The sequence below is a fragment of the Rhinolophus hipposideros genome, assembly GCF_964194185.1.
Source record: "Rhinolophus hipposideros genome assembly, chromosome: 16".
NCBI lineage: Eukaryota > Metazoa > Chordata > Mammalia > Chiroptera > Rhinolophidae > Rhinolophus > Rhinolophus hipposideros.
Window position 1 is genome coordinate 239,623 of NC_138062.1, and position 13,864 is coordinate 253,486.

The 13,864-nt window shown below is 40.8% G+C and overlaps 1 protein-coding gene across 1 annotated transcript in view; it reads right to left on the reverse strand.

Moving 5' to 3' along the window:
• Nucleotides 1-441: 441 nt before the first annotated feature.
• Nucleotides 442-13,864, reverse strand: part of ZGRF1 (zinc finger GRF-type containing 1) — a 59,244-nt gene continuing 45,821 nt past the window's right edge. Inside the window, exons 22-29 of the mRNA XM_081076479.1 lie at nucleotides 13,310-13,387; nucleotides 12,526-12,673; nucleotides 11,767-11,894; nucleotides 9,489-9,612; nucleotides 3,720-3,896; nucleotides 3,465-3,599; nucleotides 2,502-2,763; nucleotides 442-2,343 (exon numbers count right to left, since the gene is read on the reverse strand). Coding sequence (XP_080932605.1) covers nucleotides 2,186-2,343; nucleotides 2,502-2,763; nucleotides 3,465-3,599; nucleotides 3,720-3,896; nucleotides 9,489-9,612; nucleotides 11,767-11,894; nucleotides 12,526-12,673; nucleotides 13,310-13,387 — 1,210 coding nt within the window. The 3' untranslated portion in view covers nucleotides 442-2,185. The remainder of the gene's footprint in view (nucleotides 2,344-2,501; nucleotides 2,764-3,464; nucleotides 3,600-3,719; nucleotides 3,897-9,488; nucleotides 9,613-11,766; nucleotides 11,895-12,525; nucleotides 12,674-13,309; nucleotides 13,388-13,864) is intronic.

Here is a 13,864-nt window from a genome sequence, read left to right on the forward strand (position 1 = left end):
CCACATCCATCACGGTACAGCCGACAAAGTAAATGGATCCCAAGTGTTTGTTTTAAAAGGAGCAATCAGTGCCCTAAAACTTCACTGCGGAAGTCTTCTGTGCTGGTTCTTTAACCCCAATGATTTTCTGATTTTCACACACACACACACACACACACCTTCCACTTACTGTATTATCAGGACCAGATTCACCCGAAAGTACAACAGTAAGGAAAATCAGTAATTAAGTGACTAACAGAAGCGCTGAAAGCATCAACCTAACTTGTGTTTCAGGGTAACAGGAACTCAGAGACTGGCAGACACACAGGGTTGTATTTTTCCTTTACGTTATAATCAACTTATGCTAATATAAACCAAAAGCACAATTTGAACTAAACATACATTTCACTCATGACTAATTACAAAGCAGGCATTTCAAATCAGCGTTGAGCTCATGTTTTTAGAACAATTATTTAATTTTCAGGGTCCAGTATCTGTCAAGTAAATCACCAATTTCCACTTAAATCTTATTCAATACAAAAAAATTGAGTTAGTACAAAGCTATTTCACAGCTGTCTTTAAATTAAACTGCCCAAAACAAGCAGCATTTGGGGTTTCCTTTGGCATCTCCAAATTGAACACTCTTTTTGTTCCACTATTAAAGAACAATACCAGAAGTTACATTTTATTATGAAGTTTCAAGCTGGGCTTCATAATCTCAGATTTTAAACTGTGATTTTTCACAAATATTGAAATGTATGTTCACAAGGATAGAGTTGGCTGCAGAGCATGAAACATTATTTTAAAATATGAACATATATTTTTAGCTATTAATACATTTTTGTTAATCAGTTTTTCTTCCAACAAGTAGCAAACTGGATCTCCTAGTAGCAAACACAGACCTTCAAAGAAAAGACAACCCCATTTCTCTAGTAAAATGTATTTACCAGGGAAGTACAGACTGCTCAAACAATAAATGATTAATAAATTGTTACTAATAAATTAACTAAGGCAAATTATGGGGAAGTGAATCTGGTTGGTTGGGTCCGACAGAATTGCAGGATTTGGGCATCTGTCACCTGTTGGTGACATAATTGAAAGGAACTTAGGTGCGGGTATGCAGCACAGCAGAAGGACATCAGTCGGAGCGGGCTGGGTTCCAGCCCTGCCTGGGCCTAGTTCTGGTGGATCACTTCCATTCCTGGCTCTTGGCTTTAACATTTCTAAAATGGGGAAAGCACCTGTCCTCATCACTGGGGATTAATGTCATGCTTGTGAATCCTGGAAAAAAAACCCAACACGCTTACCCTGTTAAGCAAAGGCAACTGATGAACAGACTAAAGCCTAGAAATTTCATTCTATTGCAATGTGATGCATAGACCTTTTCCGTAAATAAAAATCTAGGGAAATTATATTACACTGTTATATAATTCTATCACTTCCTGAACACTAAATGGAAGACCAGTTTTAATATTGTTGCCATCTATAGAATGCAAAGGATCTAGTTGTAAAACTGGCTTCGTACTTTTGAGTGTAAAATCGTGGGATTTGTTAATTGAATGGGATACTCCCAAACATTCAATTTGAGCCATCCGGCCACCCCTATGGAAGCTCACCGGCAGCTTGTTGTCTTTAATCTAGTTGTGAAGGGCGCAGCTGACTGGCCCATGTGGGAATCGAACCGGCAACCCTGTTGTTCAGAGCTCGTGCTTTAACCAGCTGAGCCATCCAACTGCCCCTCTTTTGTACTTCTTTTAATTGTGAATAGGTTTTTAGTTATAAAATGACCAGGCATTATATTTATTTTTAGAAGGTTCTGATGGAGCTGCAGCTCAGAAGGAGTGTGTTGGTGTATCTGTGTACCACGTTCTGGCAGATGAGCTTTGAGATCCACGGATTTTTGAGGTAACACAGAAAAAGCATGAAGGCTTTCCCCCTGCCCCTTGTGAAATTCATTTTCTTAGCAAACACAAGCCATAAATTTTAGAGAAAAAAAAGTTATTTTCATTAGTAAGATTTTATAGTACCTTCAACATCTGCCTATCTTAAATAATGTACCCTTTAGTGAAGAGCAAATTTTAAATATGTATTTAATATTATTTAAGTATCATAAAGCATTTTTTTTAATAATGAAGGTTTTGGGGTAATAAAAATATAAAAAATACATCATGCAAAATTAATCTGAATTTCTATAAATACAAAAGATCTATACCATGCCTTTTTGTAAATGAGATTTATCTTCACATTTGTCTTTTTCACTCTTTTTCTTCTGTTTTTCTCCTGCTTGTTTTTCAAAATAATCCCTAAGGAGATGGTCCAGCTGTGCTTCACACTGTTTGGCGTGCTGCAGTCCATCTTCCCTTCCTTAAAAAGACACAAAGCATGAGACAGCTAGATGTCCTAATACCCCCATTGGTCAGCTCAGGGGCAAACTCAGCCGTTCCTACCTGAACCCCTCCAAGCACTAACCCAAAAGTCAGTTTTAATTCAAAATGCGTAACTGAAACGCCTTTTTATTTTACCTTCACAATGCTGGATCACACGCCCCCATAAGCGGTTTTTTCTCAGGCAGGCTAAATTGCCCACGATCAGTAAGTGCCTCCTTCCTCTGGTCAGTGCAACATTCATTCTTTTTTCTGAGTCAATGAACCCTACTTGTCGTGTCCTCACACAGGACAGAATGATGATCTCCTTTTCCGCCCCTTGAAAAGCATCTACTGTGGACACCTGCACAGCTCTCACTTCAGGCTGGTCGAAGTCCACCGCGCTGAGCAAGTGACAGAGCTGTGGAGGAAAGAGGGATGGGTCACGCAGCGCAGTGGGCACTAGCACCCTCAGCCCGACCCTCCTCACAGCAGCCACCCTACGTTAACAGTGGATTTTTATTTTTTCTCATGATGTGCGTAGGTTTGGTTAGCTTCTCAAATGATAGGTAAATAACAGGATGACGATATAAACTGTGAAACACAATCAAGTGAGGATTTATCTATTCCTGGGGAATTCTTTTGGATATGCTAATTTAATTGATAAATAAACTAATAATGAAACATGAAAAATACGAAAAAATTTCAAAAGCATAAAAACTAGTTAGAAGTAACTGGCTCTTGTGTACACTAATATCTGGTATCTATCTTTGATTTGCTGATAAAATGTAATACTAATGAAAGAACATTGTGGGAAGCACAGATCCATGCCATCTGTCCCCAAACACAGAGCATATACCACATGTTCTTCCCTGTAATTTGTTTATTTGCATTTGTGCCCCAACAGCTGTAAACTGAATTCAATTAAACCTTGTTAGGTTTACATTTAATTATACAGAAGAAAAGCCAGACCAGACAAAAGTCAGAATGTTTCTTTTTTAATACATTAATTACAGTCTGGAAAGTTTTTCAAGCACCAAACCCAACTATAACACATGTGTCAAACACTGCAGTATGAAGTCGTAATATTTAATATGACCCAGTCACCTATGTAGCACCAACCTTGTACATCTGAGCTTTGTATAATGTTATGACCCCAATCACAGAGCCAGCCACTCCACTCGCGATCATTGATTGAATCAGCTTGAGTGTAAAGGCAGCTTCTGCCGCATTTTGAAAGCTGTTACCTCTCTCGATCTGGAATAAAAACCAGATCCTAATCACATTTCCCAGAAATGCTGTGGAAGGACCCCGGAAACCGCAGCAACAGCAGTAACCTCGGCCGTGCTGACGCGCACCAGCAGTGACGTCACTCACCTGCTCGGCTCCTGAAACGTGGAAGAAGCACAGCGTGGGCAGCCAGGCCAGGAGAGGGCCCCTCTCTGCCTCCGACACGCCGTTCCTGAGGTTTCCGGCGTAGAACAGATCATTAGCGACAGCGCTGATTGCTGGGTGACAACGGTACTGAGTTCTCAACAGAACTGGTTTGTGACCCTAAAGAATTTCAATGAGGAAAAGTAAGAAAATCGCATTTTTTTTCCTAATGAGAAAAAAGGTAATATTTTAAAATTTAGACGTATTGCTTTATTGTCTCTTACTAAATGAATTATAAACATGACAAAATAGACTATAAATAAAAAAAATTTTAATTACTAAAAATCCTTTCATGGTAAACTACTATTATACCTCAAAATTATAAAATATAAAACAAGACTTATCAAGTAAGTTTGGTACCTAACAATCTGCTTTCATAATCTATGTGGAGTTGGCCTAACATTCAACTGGAAAGGAATCTTTTAAAAAAACCATGAAATGTTGTTGATAACTCATTTATTAACTTTCCCCCTTGGGTAGAAGCCATTTTCATTCTGAATCTTCAAAGAAGTTCCCAGTTTTGTTCATGCATCATAAAGTCCCATCTACCTTAGGGCTCTTCTGGGTCATGATCTTTCTTTGCAAAGTGCTCTGTAGCACTGTTTGAACATTCTGAATAGTTATAAGGTACTCTGATAATAATACATAATAAAATGCAGGATTAATGATCATAGACAAGGTACCATCTATGGGAGAAAAGCATGTAAGGAAAAAAATCAATTCTCAGTTCCTTGAGGGCAAAGTCTGCAGATAAGTCAAAGTCAGGCCGTGAAACCTCCAACAGAAAGCTTCAGCTATAAAAATGCTCAAGGGGGCAGGGGTGGCCGGTTGGCTCAGCTGGTCAGAGCGTGGTGCTAATAACACCAAGGTTGCCGGTTGGATCCCTGCATGGGCCACCGTGAACTGCTCCCTCCTTAAAAAAAAATAATTAAAAAAAAAAGAGTAAAAATCCTCAAAGGATCATTCTTTGTAACTAGAAACAACTAAACGTTCAATGTTAGAGAAATGACTAAATTATGGTATATCCACACAACATAATACTTAGTGATTAAACATATTTATGACAACAGTGAATTATAAAGCTGTAATAACACAAGGACTGATTTATTATAATGCAAAGTTTAAAAGAGACAGGATAGAAACTACATATTTATGGGATGGTCTTGACTATGTGAAAATACATATATATTTCCCCCAGTTTTATTGAGACGTAACTGACATACAACACTGTATAATGCTAAGGTGTACAATGTGTTGATCAGATGACACATAGTTGCAACATGACCACCAGCGCCTTAGCTAACACCCCCATCACCTCACATAATTACCCTTCTTTTCTGTGGTGAGGACATTTACAATCTAGTTTCTTAGCAACTTTCAAGTATACACTACAGCATTATTAACTATCAGCACCATGCTACCTTAGACCCCCAGAACTTACTCATCTTCTCATTGGAAGTCTGTACCCTTTGACCAACATATCCGCACCTCCAGTAACCAACCACCACTCTAACTCGCTGTTTCTATGAGTTTGGTTTTTTTAAGGTTTCACATATGTATGAAGTTATACAGTATTTGTCTTTTCCTGTCTTAAGGTCCATTCATGTTGTTGCAAATGGCAGAATTACCTTCTTTTTTATGGTTGAATAATATTCCATCATATATGCCATAAAAATGCATGTATTTGGCATATGCATACACCCCTAGGATGAAAGCTGGAATGAAAAATACTAAAATATCGGGGCACCCCCATTCGGGACCCCCTCCCGCTCAGGAGCTGCAATCTCTTCTCCTGCCTCTAATAAACTCCTCTTTAAAAAAAAAAAAAAGCTAAAATATTACAAAGGGTTTTCTCCTGGGGGTAGTGAGGTTATTATAGATGTATTATTTTTTACCTTTTTACTTTTCTGTAGTTTCTACACTTTCTATAAGGAGTAATGGATATTACTTTTATTTCTTTTAATTAATTCAGAACCCATTCAAATATACAGAAAAGCAAGAAAATAATATACCACCTATTTAACCCACCACTCAGAATGACATCAGTATTTCACCATCTTCAGATCTCTCTTCTGTTAAGAAATAAAGTGTGATTTATATAGCTAAGCCCAACCTCATCTCTCTCCTAACCCCTTCCCCAGAAAGAACCTCAACACCTGTTGCATCCCCATGCAGTTCTGTACACTTACTACATTGGCAAGTACCTATGAATAATATATATTATTTGCATACTTCTGAAATTCACATAAAGGGCATTTTACGGTAAGTGTCCCTTTGTACTTCACTTCTTTAAACATCTGTGGTTTTAAGAACTATCTGCATATGGGATACGTTAACTCACCTTAACTGTTTTCTGTTATTCTATTCTGTCACTAAAGCCCTTTTTAGTCTAGCCTTTACTATCCTTTTTAAAATTCCCTGGGAAAAATCTGCATCACATTTTAAGCGGCAGACAGTGAAAGAGAAAGGGCGTAACAGCACATAGCACCATTCGTGAACATGGACTACAGTTCATGCACTTGCTTACATGGCATAAATTATCATCAGGAGGATACAAGAAAGATGCCAAACACTTCCAGGGACAGGAGCTGAGCGGTTGAGGGACAGGAGGAGAAGTCTTTTCACTGTCTCTATACTTTTTGGTTCCTCTTGAATTTTGAATCATGTGACCACGTTACCTATTCAAATCTCTTTTTAAAATTTAAATTACTTTTTAAATTAATATTTTAAAAAGCCATTCAAAAGACCTGATTCAAAAGAGGTTGGACACAGATTTATCATAGAAGGGGTAGAAAGTTTTGCTTTTCAATTCAGTTACAATTAAAAACTCAAGACAAACGAGTTTGGGTCTTTAAAAAATTGTGTGCAACTCAACTCAAAACTCACTGCAACTTGAAACTCACTGTTAAAAAGGAACTTCTATATTAAGAAGGTAGAATAAAACTGCCTTGCAAAATCTATTCTCTAACATCAAAAGGAACAACAACAAAATCCCACTAAGAACAACAGCAAAGAAAAATTCAGCAGGCATGCAACAAAGAAAGGTTTACAGCCACCCCAATCCCATAAATTGTTAAAATGTGCTTGTCAGCAAAGAGACAAAACTCTGGGTGAAAGTGAGAAATACAGTACAGTGAGATTCCTAATGTCTCCAGAAGTCGCTTAACAAATGGCTCCTGAGAAGAATCCTGAAACAGGGAAAGCAAACTGAACAGTTTTTAGTGGACATGAAAGTTCTGAAGACCAAACACTGAGCTGATGGGATGTCCATCTGAGGCCCAAGAATATCCCCTCCTGCTACCTAGCTCTCAACCATGGCCAGTCAGCTCAGGTAAGAGAAACCAAACCTGTGCTACAGCGCCAACTGCTGACAAACAGAAGAAAAGGCCTCTAGTTTCCAACCTGTCCAACTCTTAGAATCAAGGTAAGTAAAGCTTCACCTTATGCACCAGCAGAGGAACAACTCATCAAGCAGCACGAAAAATCACGCTTACACGCTTATCACAGAAAGAAACTGACACTTCTTCAGAAACCAAACTCAAAGTCACGGAAGACTGTCATCTAACTGATAGAGAACTCAAAATCACTGTCATGATGAGATACAAGAAAACTCAGCAAGCAGCTCAGTGAGCTCAGGAATAACATTGATGAACAGAAAGAGGACTTGACCAAAGAGATCGGAACTCTAAAAGAGGACCAAACAGAAATTCGAGAGCGGAAGGGCTCAGTAAGTCAAATGAAGAAGGCATGAGAGGTCATGGAAACAGAAATGCAGAAATGGTTCGGGAGGGAGAGAGAGAAGTTAGCAAGAAGCAAGAAGCTCTATGAGAGCTGTCCAGCTCCATGAGGAAGTGAAGACAGGTAGGACGCCCACAGGAAGAACAGCTGACTCATCTCTACGATGAACTCAAAGTGTTCCCCACACAATTCATGTGCTGAAGCCCCAGACCCCAAAGTGATAGTGTTAGGAGGTGGGGCCTCTGGAAGGTGATAAGGGTTCGATGACATCATGAGGTCATGAGGTGGAGCCCCTATATAGATCAGTGCCCTGTCAGAGAGACACACACCAGAGTGCTGTCTCCACCAGGTGAGGTCACAGCGAGAAGAGGGCCCTCACCGGGGACCAGTCAGGGCACCTTGACCTTGGCCTCCCAGGCTCCAGAACTGTCTGGTTTGTCTGTGGTGTTTTGTTATACCTGAGCTAATACACTGACAGAGAACTCAACAAGCAGAACCAAAAAGAACAGAATCTCCAGTGTGAGAGAACTTCTACTACAGGATGAGTAAGTACAGAATGCTTTAAACTGAGATAGTCTGTAGTCAATTTATAAACTTGACGGTTATAGAAAGAGTTCTTGCGTCCAGAGAAAACAATCAATCATTACAAGGGGAAAATACGCAGGCTGGTCTACAGTCTGTGCAGCTTTCCAGCAAGCCAGAATGCCATCTCCGTTTAAAGGCAGTTAAGACATTGAGACAAGAAAAGAACTCAGGAAAGTAGGCCTCTACAAGCCATTCTGGAAAAAACACATTTTTGATGAATCTAAGTCACTCAGATGAACGAAGAAGCTAAGTACTGAATCTCTGAAATACAGAACTGATTCCAAATAACTGTACAAATTATGAATGTAGAATAAAAATAAAAGTGATGTAACCAAGAAAATAGGAGGCGACAAGAAAGGGGGGAAGAAGCATGAGAGCACGAACATCTCTGCCTGTTAGAGCAGAGCCATTAATCCATTCCATCTGAAACCTCTTGTGACAGGGAGCTTTTAGGAAATAATACCTCTTATGGGTGAAGAACTATTTATTTGAGATTTAATAATTCTTTAGTTTCACTTCAGTTTTCCTTCCTCTGTTAATAAAGTACAGATTATTGAAAGTTTAAACAGCAAAATAACTGCTTAAATGCAATTTAAGCTAGCAATGAAGAAGAATTTTTTTTTTTTTTTTTGCCAAAAGATTGTTAAAAATTCTTTTGGCTATAACACTTTAATCTTCTGTTTATAAAAATGGCATGATTTAGATTATTGCATCAAAACAACGGTAATGATGAAGAGATAAGCACATGTGGCATATACATATAGAATGTCCAGCCATGAAGAGTGGTGAGGGCATACAGACAGGAAATAGAAGAGAGGGCTCAGAAATAAACTCTCACACATCAATTGCTTTTGACAAGGTGCCAAGACCACTCGACGGGAAAGTGGATATCTGCATGGAAAAGAATGAAGCTGGACCCTTACCACCCACCACACACAGAATGTTCTGGAAAGGGACAGAGGTGGTGGTCGCAAGGCACTGGGGATGTACTAATTGCTAGAACTGTTCCGTTAAGATGGTTAATTTTATGTTATGTGAATATCGCCTCAATTTAAAAATATGTTTATGATTAATTTAAAAAATTCAAAGTGAAGCAGAGTTTGACAAAAGAGGGTATGGACAATAGAGACATTACAGGTTTTCTTGGTTTTAGAGCAAAAGCAGTATGCGTACTATCTACTACTGAAATGCACAGAGAAAAGATTCATTTTACAAAGAGGCACTACAATGATAGGGTTCTACTTATATTTGAGATGAGTACTTTCTAAACTCCAATTAAAATTACTTTTTAGTTTTTTAGACAGGGACCAGTCTTCCAACATTTGCATTTTCCATCAACCTACAGTTTATAATCAATACATAATAACGGTATGAACCTAGTGATAGTACCATTAAGCAAAGTCGATCAAACAGCGTTTGTTCCAGTCCATTCTCATGAGCTGCTTCAGAAGCCTGGATAGTAGGCGGAAGCTGTTTGGGGTCTCCAACAAGAATCAGCTTTTCACACTCAAACCTAAACACAGAATTCCAGAAATTAATCTCAGCGGTGGGAAAAGCATGCACTGACATTCTCTAGACCATTTTCTAAAATGTATTTCAGAGAAGTCACACACCATGAAGTGCTCTGATAAGTGACAAGGCTTACAAGTGCTAACAAATGGATTAAAAGGCTTTGAAAAGTCATGCAGTAAAGAATCCGTTCTATAACTTTATTGTTTCCACAGAAAGCCTCTTAAGTGTCCCCCTCCTCTGCATGAATTAGTATTCACAGAACACACTATCAGAAGCAATGACTTTTGGAATCTATAAATGTATACTTCGAAGCTTTCTTAGAAGTCATTTGGCTTAAACTCTTTGCTTCAGAGATGAAGTAAATTAGGCTCTTGGGCTAAATAGCTTTCTAAATAGGAGAAGGATAGAGTGGGAAAACACCCAAGTTTTGTAAAAAAAAAAAAAAAAAAAAAAAGGTGCAATACTGTAATTTATAAGAAACACATATTTAGTCATTCAGATGACCAAAATCTATTTGTCACATATATTTGGTCTTTGTCCCGTTTCTGGCTCATAGCTCTGGAAACTCTCGGAGAGTGATGAAACTGCCTTTGGTCCTGTGAACGAGGTGACCTTTGGACACAGGTAAGGACGGGGGCTGGATGCCAGGGGAACCCACCACGTGATTAAAGGGTTGGGACTTTCCCTCCCACCCCTGAGCTCCCGGGGCAGGGGGGGCTGGAGGCTGAATGAGTCACCATCTGAGTTCATCAGTGCTGCCTGTGATGAAGCCTCCAGAGAAACCCAAAAGGACAGGTTCCGGGGGGTTCCAGGTTGGTGACCGTGTGGAGATGGGAGAGTGGTATCTGAGAGGGCACTGAGGCCACGTGCACCTCCCCACACACCTGGTCCCATGCACCTGTCTCTCCCATCTGGCTGTCCTGAGTTACATCCTTTCACAATAAGCCGGTGACCGTAGGTGATGTTTTCTCTGAGTTCCGTGAGCCGCTCTAGGAAGTGAAGGGAGCCCAAGGAGGGGGACATGGGGACCCTGATTGATAGTCAGTGGGGCAAGAGTGCAGATGACTCTCTGGACTTGGGATTTGCATCTGAGTGGGAGGGGTCGTTGGAACCTCCCAAGTGTACCCAGGTGGTCAGAAGCACAGGTAAGAGCCTGGGCTGGTGGCTGGAGTCCAAAGTGTGTGTTTGGGGGTGAGGTGCGGTCTGGTCAGACAGGAACCTTAACCCGTGGGGTCTGGTGCTGTCTGTGGGTGGGTAGTGTCAGAAGTGAGTTGACTTCTTGGACATCCAGCTGGTGTTCCGAGAACTGCTTATGAGTGTACTCCCCCACCCCACATTGCAATTGGGTCCAGGAATCCCTATTTGAAAAACCTCATGCAAACTGCAGCTCTACTATATTGTGTGGACACAGCCAGCTGCTGAATCTTTCCAAGCTTCAGCATCTGCTTCAGTGACTTGGCTGTGACAGCGCCTCGCACGGCTGTATCTGTCTGTCATGTGTCCAGTGTAAGAGTGAAACCCCTGCCCCTCCGTGCAGGGCCGTCAAGGTCCCCCAACCCAGCCCCTGACCAGGCTCACCAGCTGTCCTGTGTAAACACTGAGAGTCCCACCACGCAGACACCCACCAAGCCCAGGCTCAGCCATGATGTGAACCCTGCTCCCTGTCACCTGGCGACAGGCCCAGTGAGTCCAAGTCTAGCACTCTTCCCCCAACCTTAGGATTCTCCAATAAGATTGCACGGTCTTCTACATTTTAACACAGATTTTCATTTTCAACTAACTTTTCTTTTTTATATACTTTACATCCTTTCATAATCTAAAACTTATTTTCAGAAACTAAACACATGAAGGTAAGGCAACTGAAGAACATTCTTCAGTAGAGTTGGGTTCTCAAACTATGGCTGGAGAGGAACCTTTCGTCCAGTTAGAAACCTGCAAGGTTTTAGAAGAATCCTAGCATGACAGCTGTCAAGGCTTTGAGGATCACGTGACCCAGGCATCTCAACTGCGATCTAACAAAATTTCCCTCTGCATTCTTTTAAAAAACCCGCTTAGCACTTGACTTGCTAAGTTCAGTACGAACTTAGACTCAGTTGGAACTGAGTTAGTGTTGGGAGTGGCCGTGGCAGCTGCGTGCCCTGTGCAGGGGCTTTACCTTGCGATGGGTAGGAGGGCGGTGGGTTCCGTCATCTGGCTGCATTCGTCCAGCACAACTACAGGAAACTTAAGGTCGTTCATGCACGGGAATGGGCAGGCTGCACAGGTGACTCCAACAACGCGAACCTGTTACAAGAAGACCTTAGTAGTTACCAGCTATTTAAAACAAGAGGACACATTTACCAAAGGCCTTGCAGGCTAAAATCAGAAACGAGCTAGTCTTAATTCCTGGCAATCAGAAATCGTAGGTCACTTTATTGCCATGTTTTCCTTATTCCCACGTAAGAAATGGAAATCACAGAATACAGTTACTTACGCCACAGCCCATTAATATGGAGAAAAGGCACATTTGACATTCATAAGGAAGGAATGATAATATCCAGATTTTAAAACTACCAGGGGTAACGTACATCTTCCTTCTAGATGACGCTGGATAAACACAACGCAGGCCAAAGCTGTCGCAAAGCGCGCTGAACGTGCTACCAAAGTACGTGGTATGGCCTTCCTGCGCATGTGCACTCTGTCGCCAGGGAAGGAGGCTAACTCGCACAGCTGCAGCACAGCGCACGCACCTGCAGCCGGGACGTTTCCCGGAGTCTCACAAGACTTGTGTATCATACCCGAACACCACTGATCTACCGCAAAAAGCCTGATGAAAGCTAATGTTCTTCTCTGCTACTCACTATAAACAAGGGGAAAATCGATACGTTTTCTAACTGGACGTGCCGTTGGCGGCGCGGAAGTTGGACCCCCTCACCTGCTTCAGCAGGGTCCTATTGGTCCCCAGTTTATGCTGCTCGATACTTTTTCTCACGTAGACTCTTTCCATAGGAGTCAGGTCTTCTTTCATTAGTGCATGTAGTTCTTTTAATTGTTCACTTGCATTTTCTGAGCCAGCATGCAGACTAAGAAAAAGAAATACATAAAAGGGGCGGCCAGTTAGCTCAATTCGTTAGAGTGCGGTCGGTGCTCTTAACAAGGTTGTCGATTGGAGCCCCGCATGGGCCACTGTGAGCTGCGCCCTCCACAACTAGATTGAAACAACTACATGACTTGGAGCTGATGGGTCCTGGAAAAATGCACTTAAAAAAAGGAAACACATAAAAGAATGCCCCTCTTTATTCCATTTGCATAACATCACAAAAAAGTTAAGTACAGATTTTCTAAGTTAACCAAGATAAGGCTTTCTCCACTCTTCTTCAAAAACCTAATTTAAGGGCGGCCGGATGGCTCAGTTGGTTAGAACGCCAGCTCTCAACAACAAGGTTGCTGGTTCAATTCCCTCATGGGATGGTGGGCTGCACCCCCTGCAACTAAAGACTGAAAAACAGCGACTGGACTTGGAGCTGAGCTGCGCCCTCCACAACTAGATTGAAAGACAATGACTTGGAGCTGATGGGCCCCGGAGAAACACACTGTTCCCCAATATTCCCCAATAAAAATTAAAAACAAACAAACAAAAAACCTAAGTTAAGGTAAGACATATAAAATTATTATACTTCTGTAAACATTCTGTGACTTTTGGAATTTAGCATTCTTACCTGTAAGGTAAAATTGGCTTGGCAATCTTCCTGACACTCCCAACTCTGACAAATTTTTCAAATCCAAGACTGAGAAGCCTGTAAAGAAAACACGGTAAACGGATTCTGATTATTTAGAAAGGAGAACATAAAACAAAGTTTCATATACTATTTATGTTATCAAAATTAATTTTGTGTAACAGTGTATTTTAGTTATAAAATTGAATGTGAAGCGCTTAAACTTAAAGTAAATGCAGTGCAGCTGAGGGTATAATGTACTTATTCTACAGAGAACTGTAAAACACAGATTGTCTTCTGTTGAGGGCCCGTTACATGTTACTAAAATATCGATGTTAGCATTTATCACAAATAAAATTGCCCCTCGAGACATAATAACACGGAGAGCAATAGCTACAATATATTTAGCATAGAAATTTATGCATATTAGAAAGAGTGTGGCTTTTTATCTAATAGTAATTACAGCTCTGTGAGACACATTATCTTAGAGATGAGGACACCGAAAGGCAGGCGGCAGTCAGCCATTCCTGAGACCTGGTGAGTCTGGCTGACTCCACA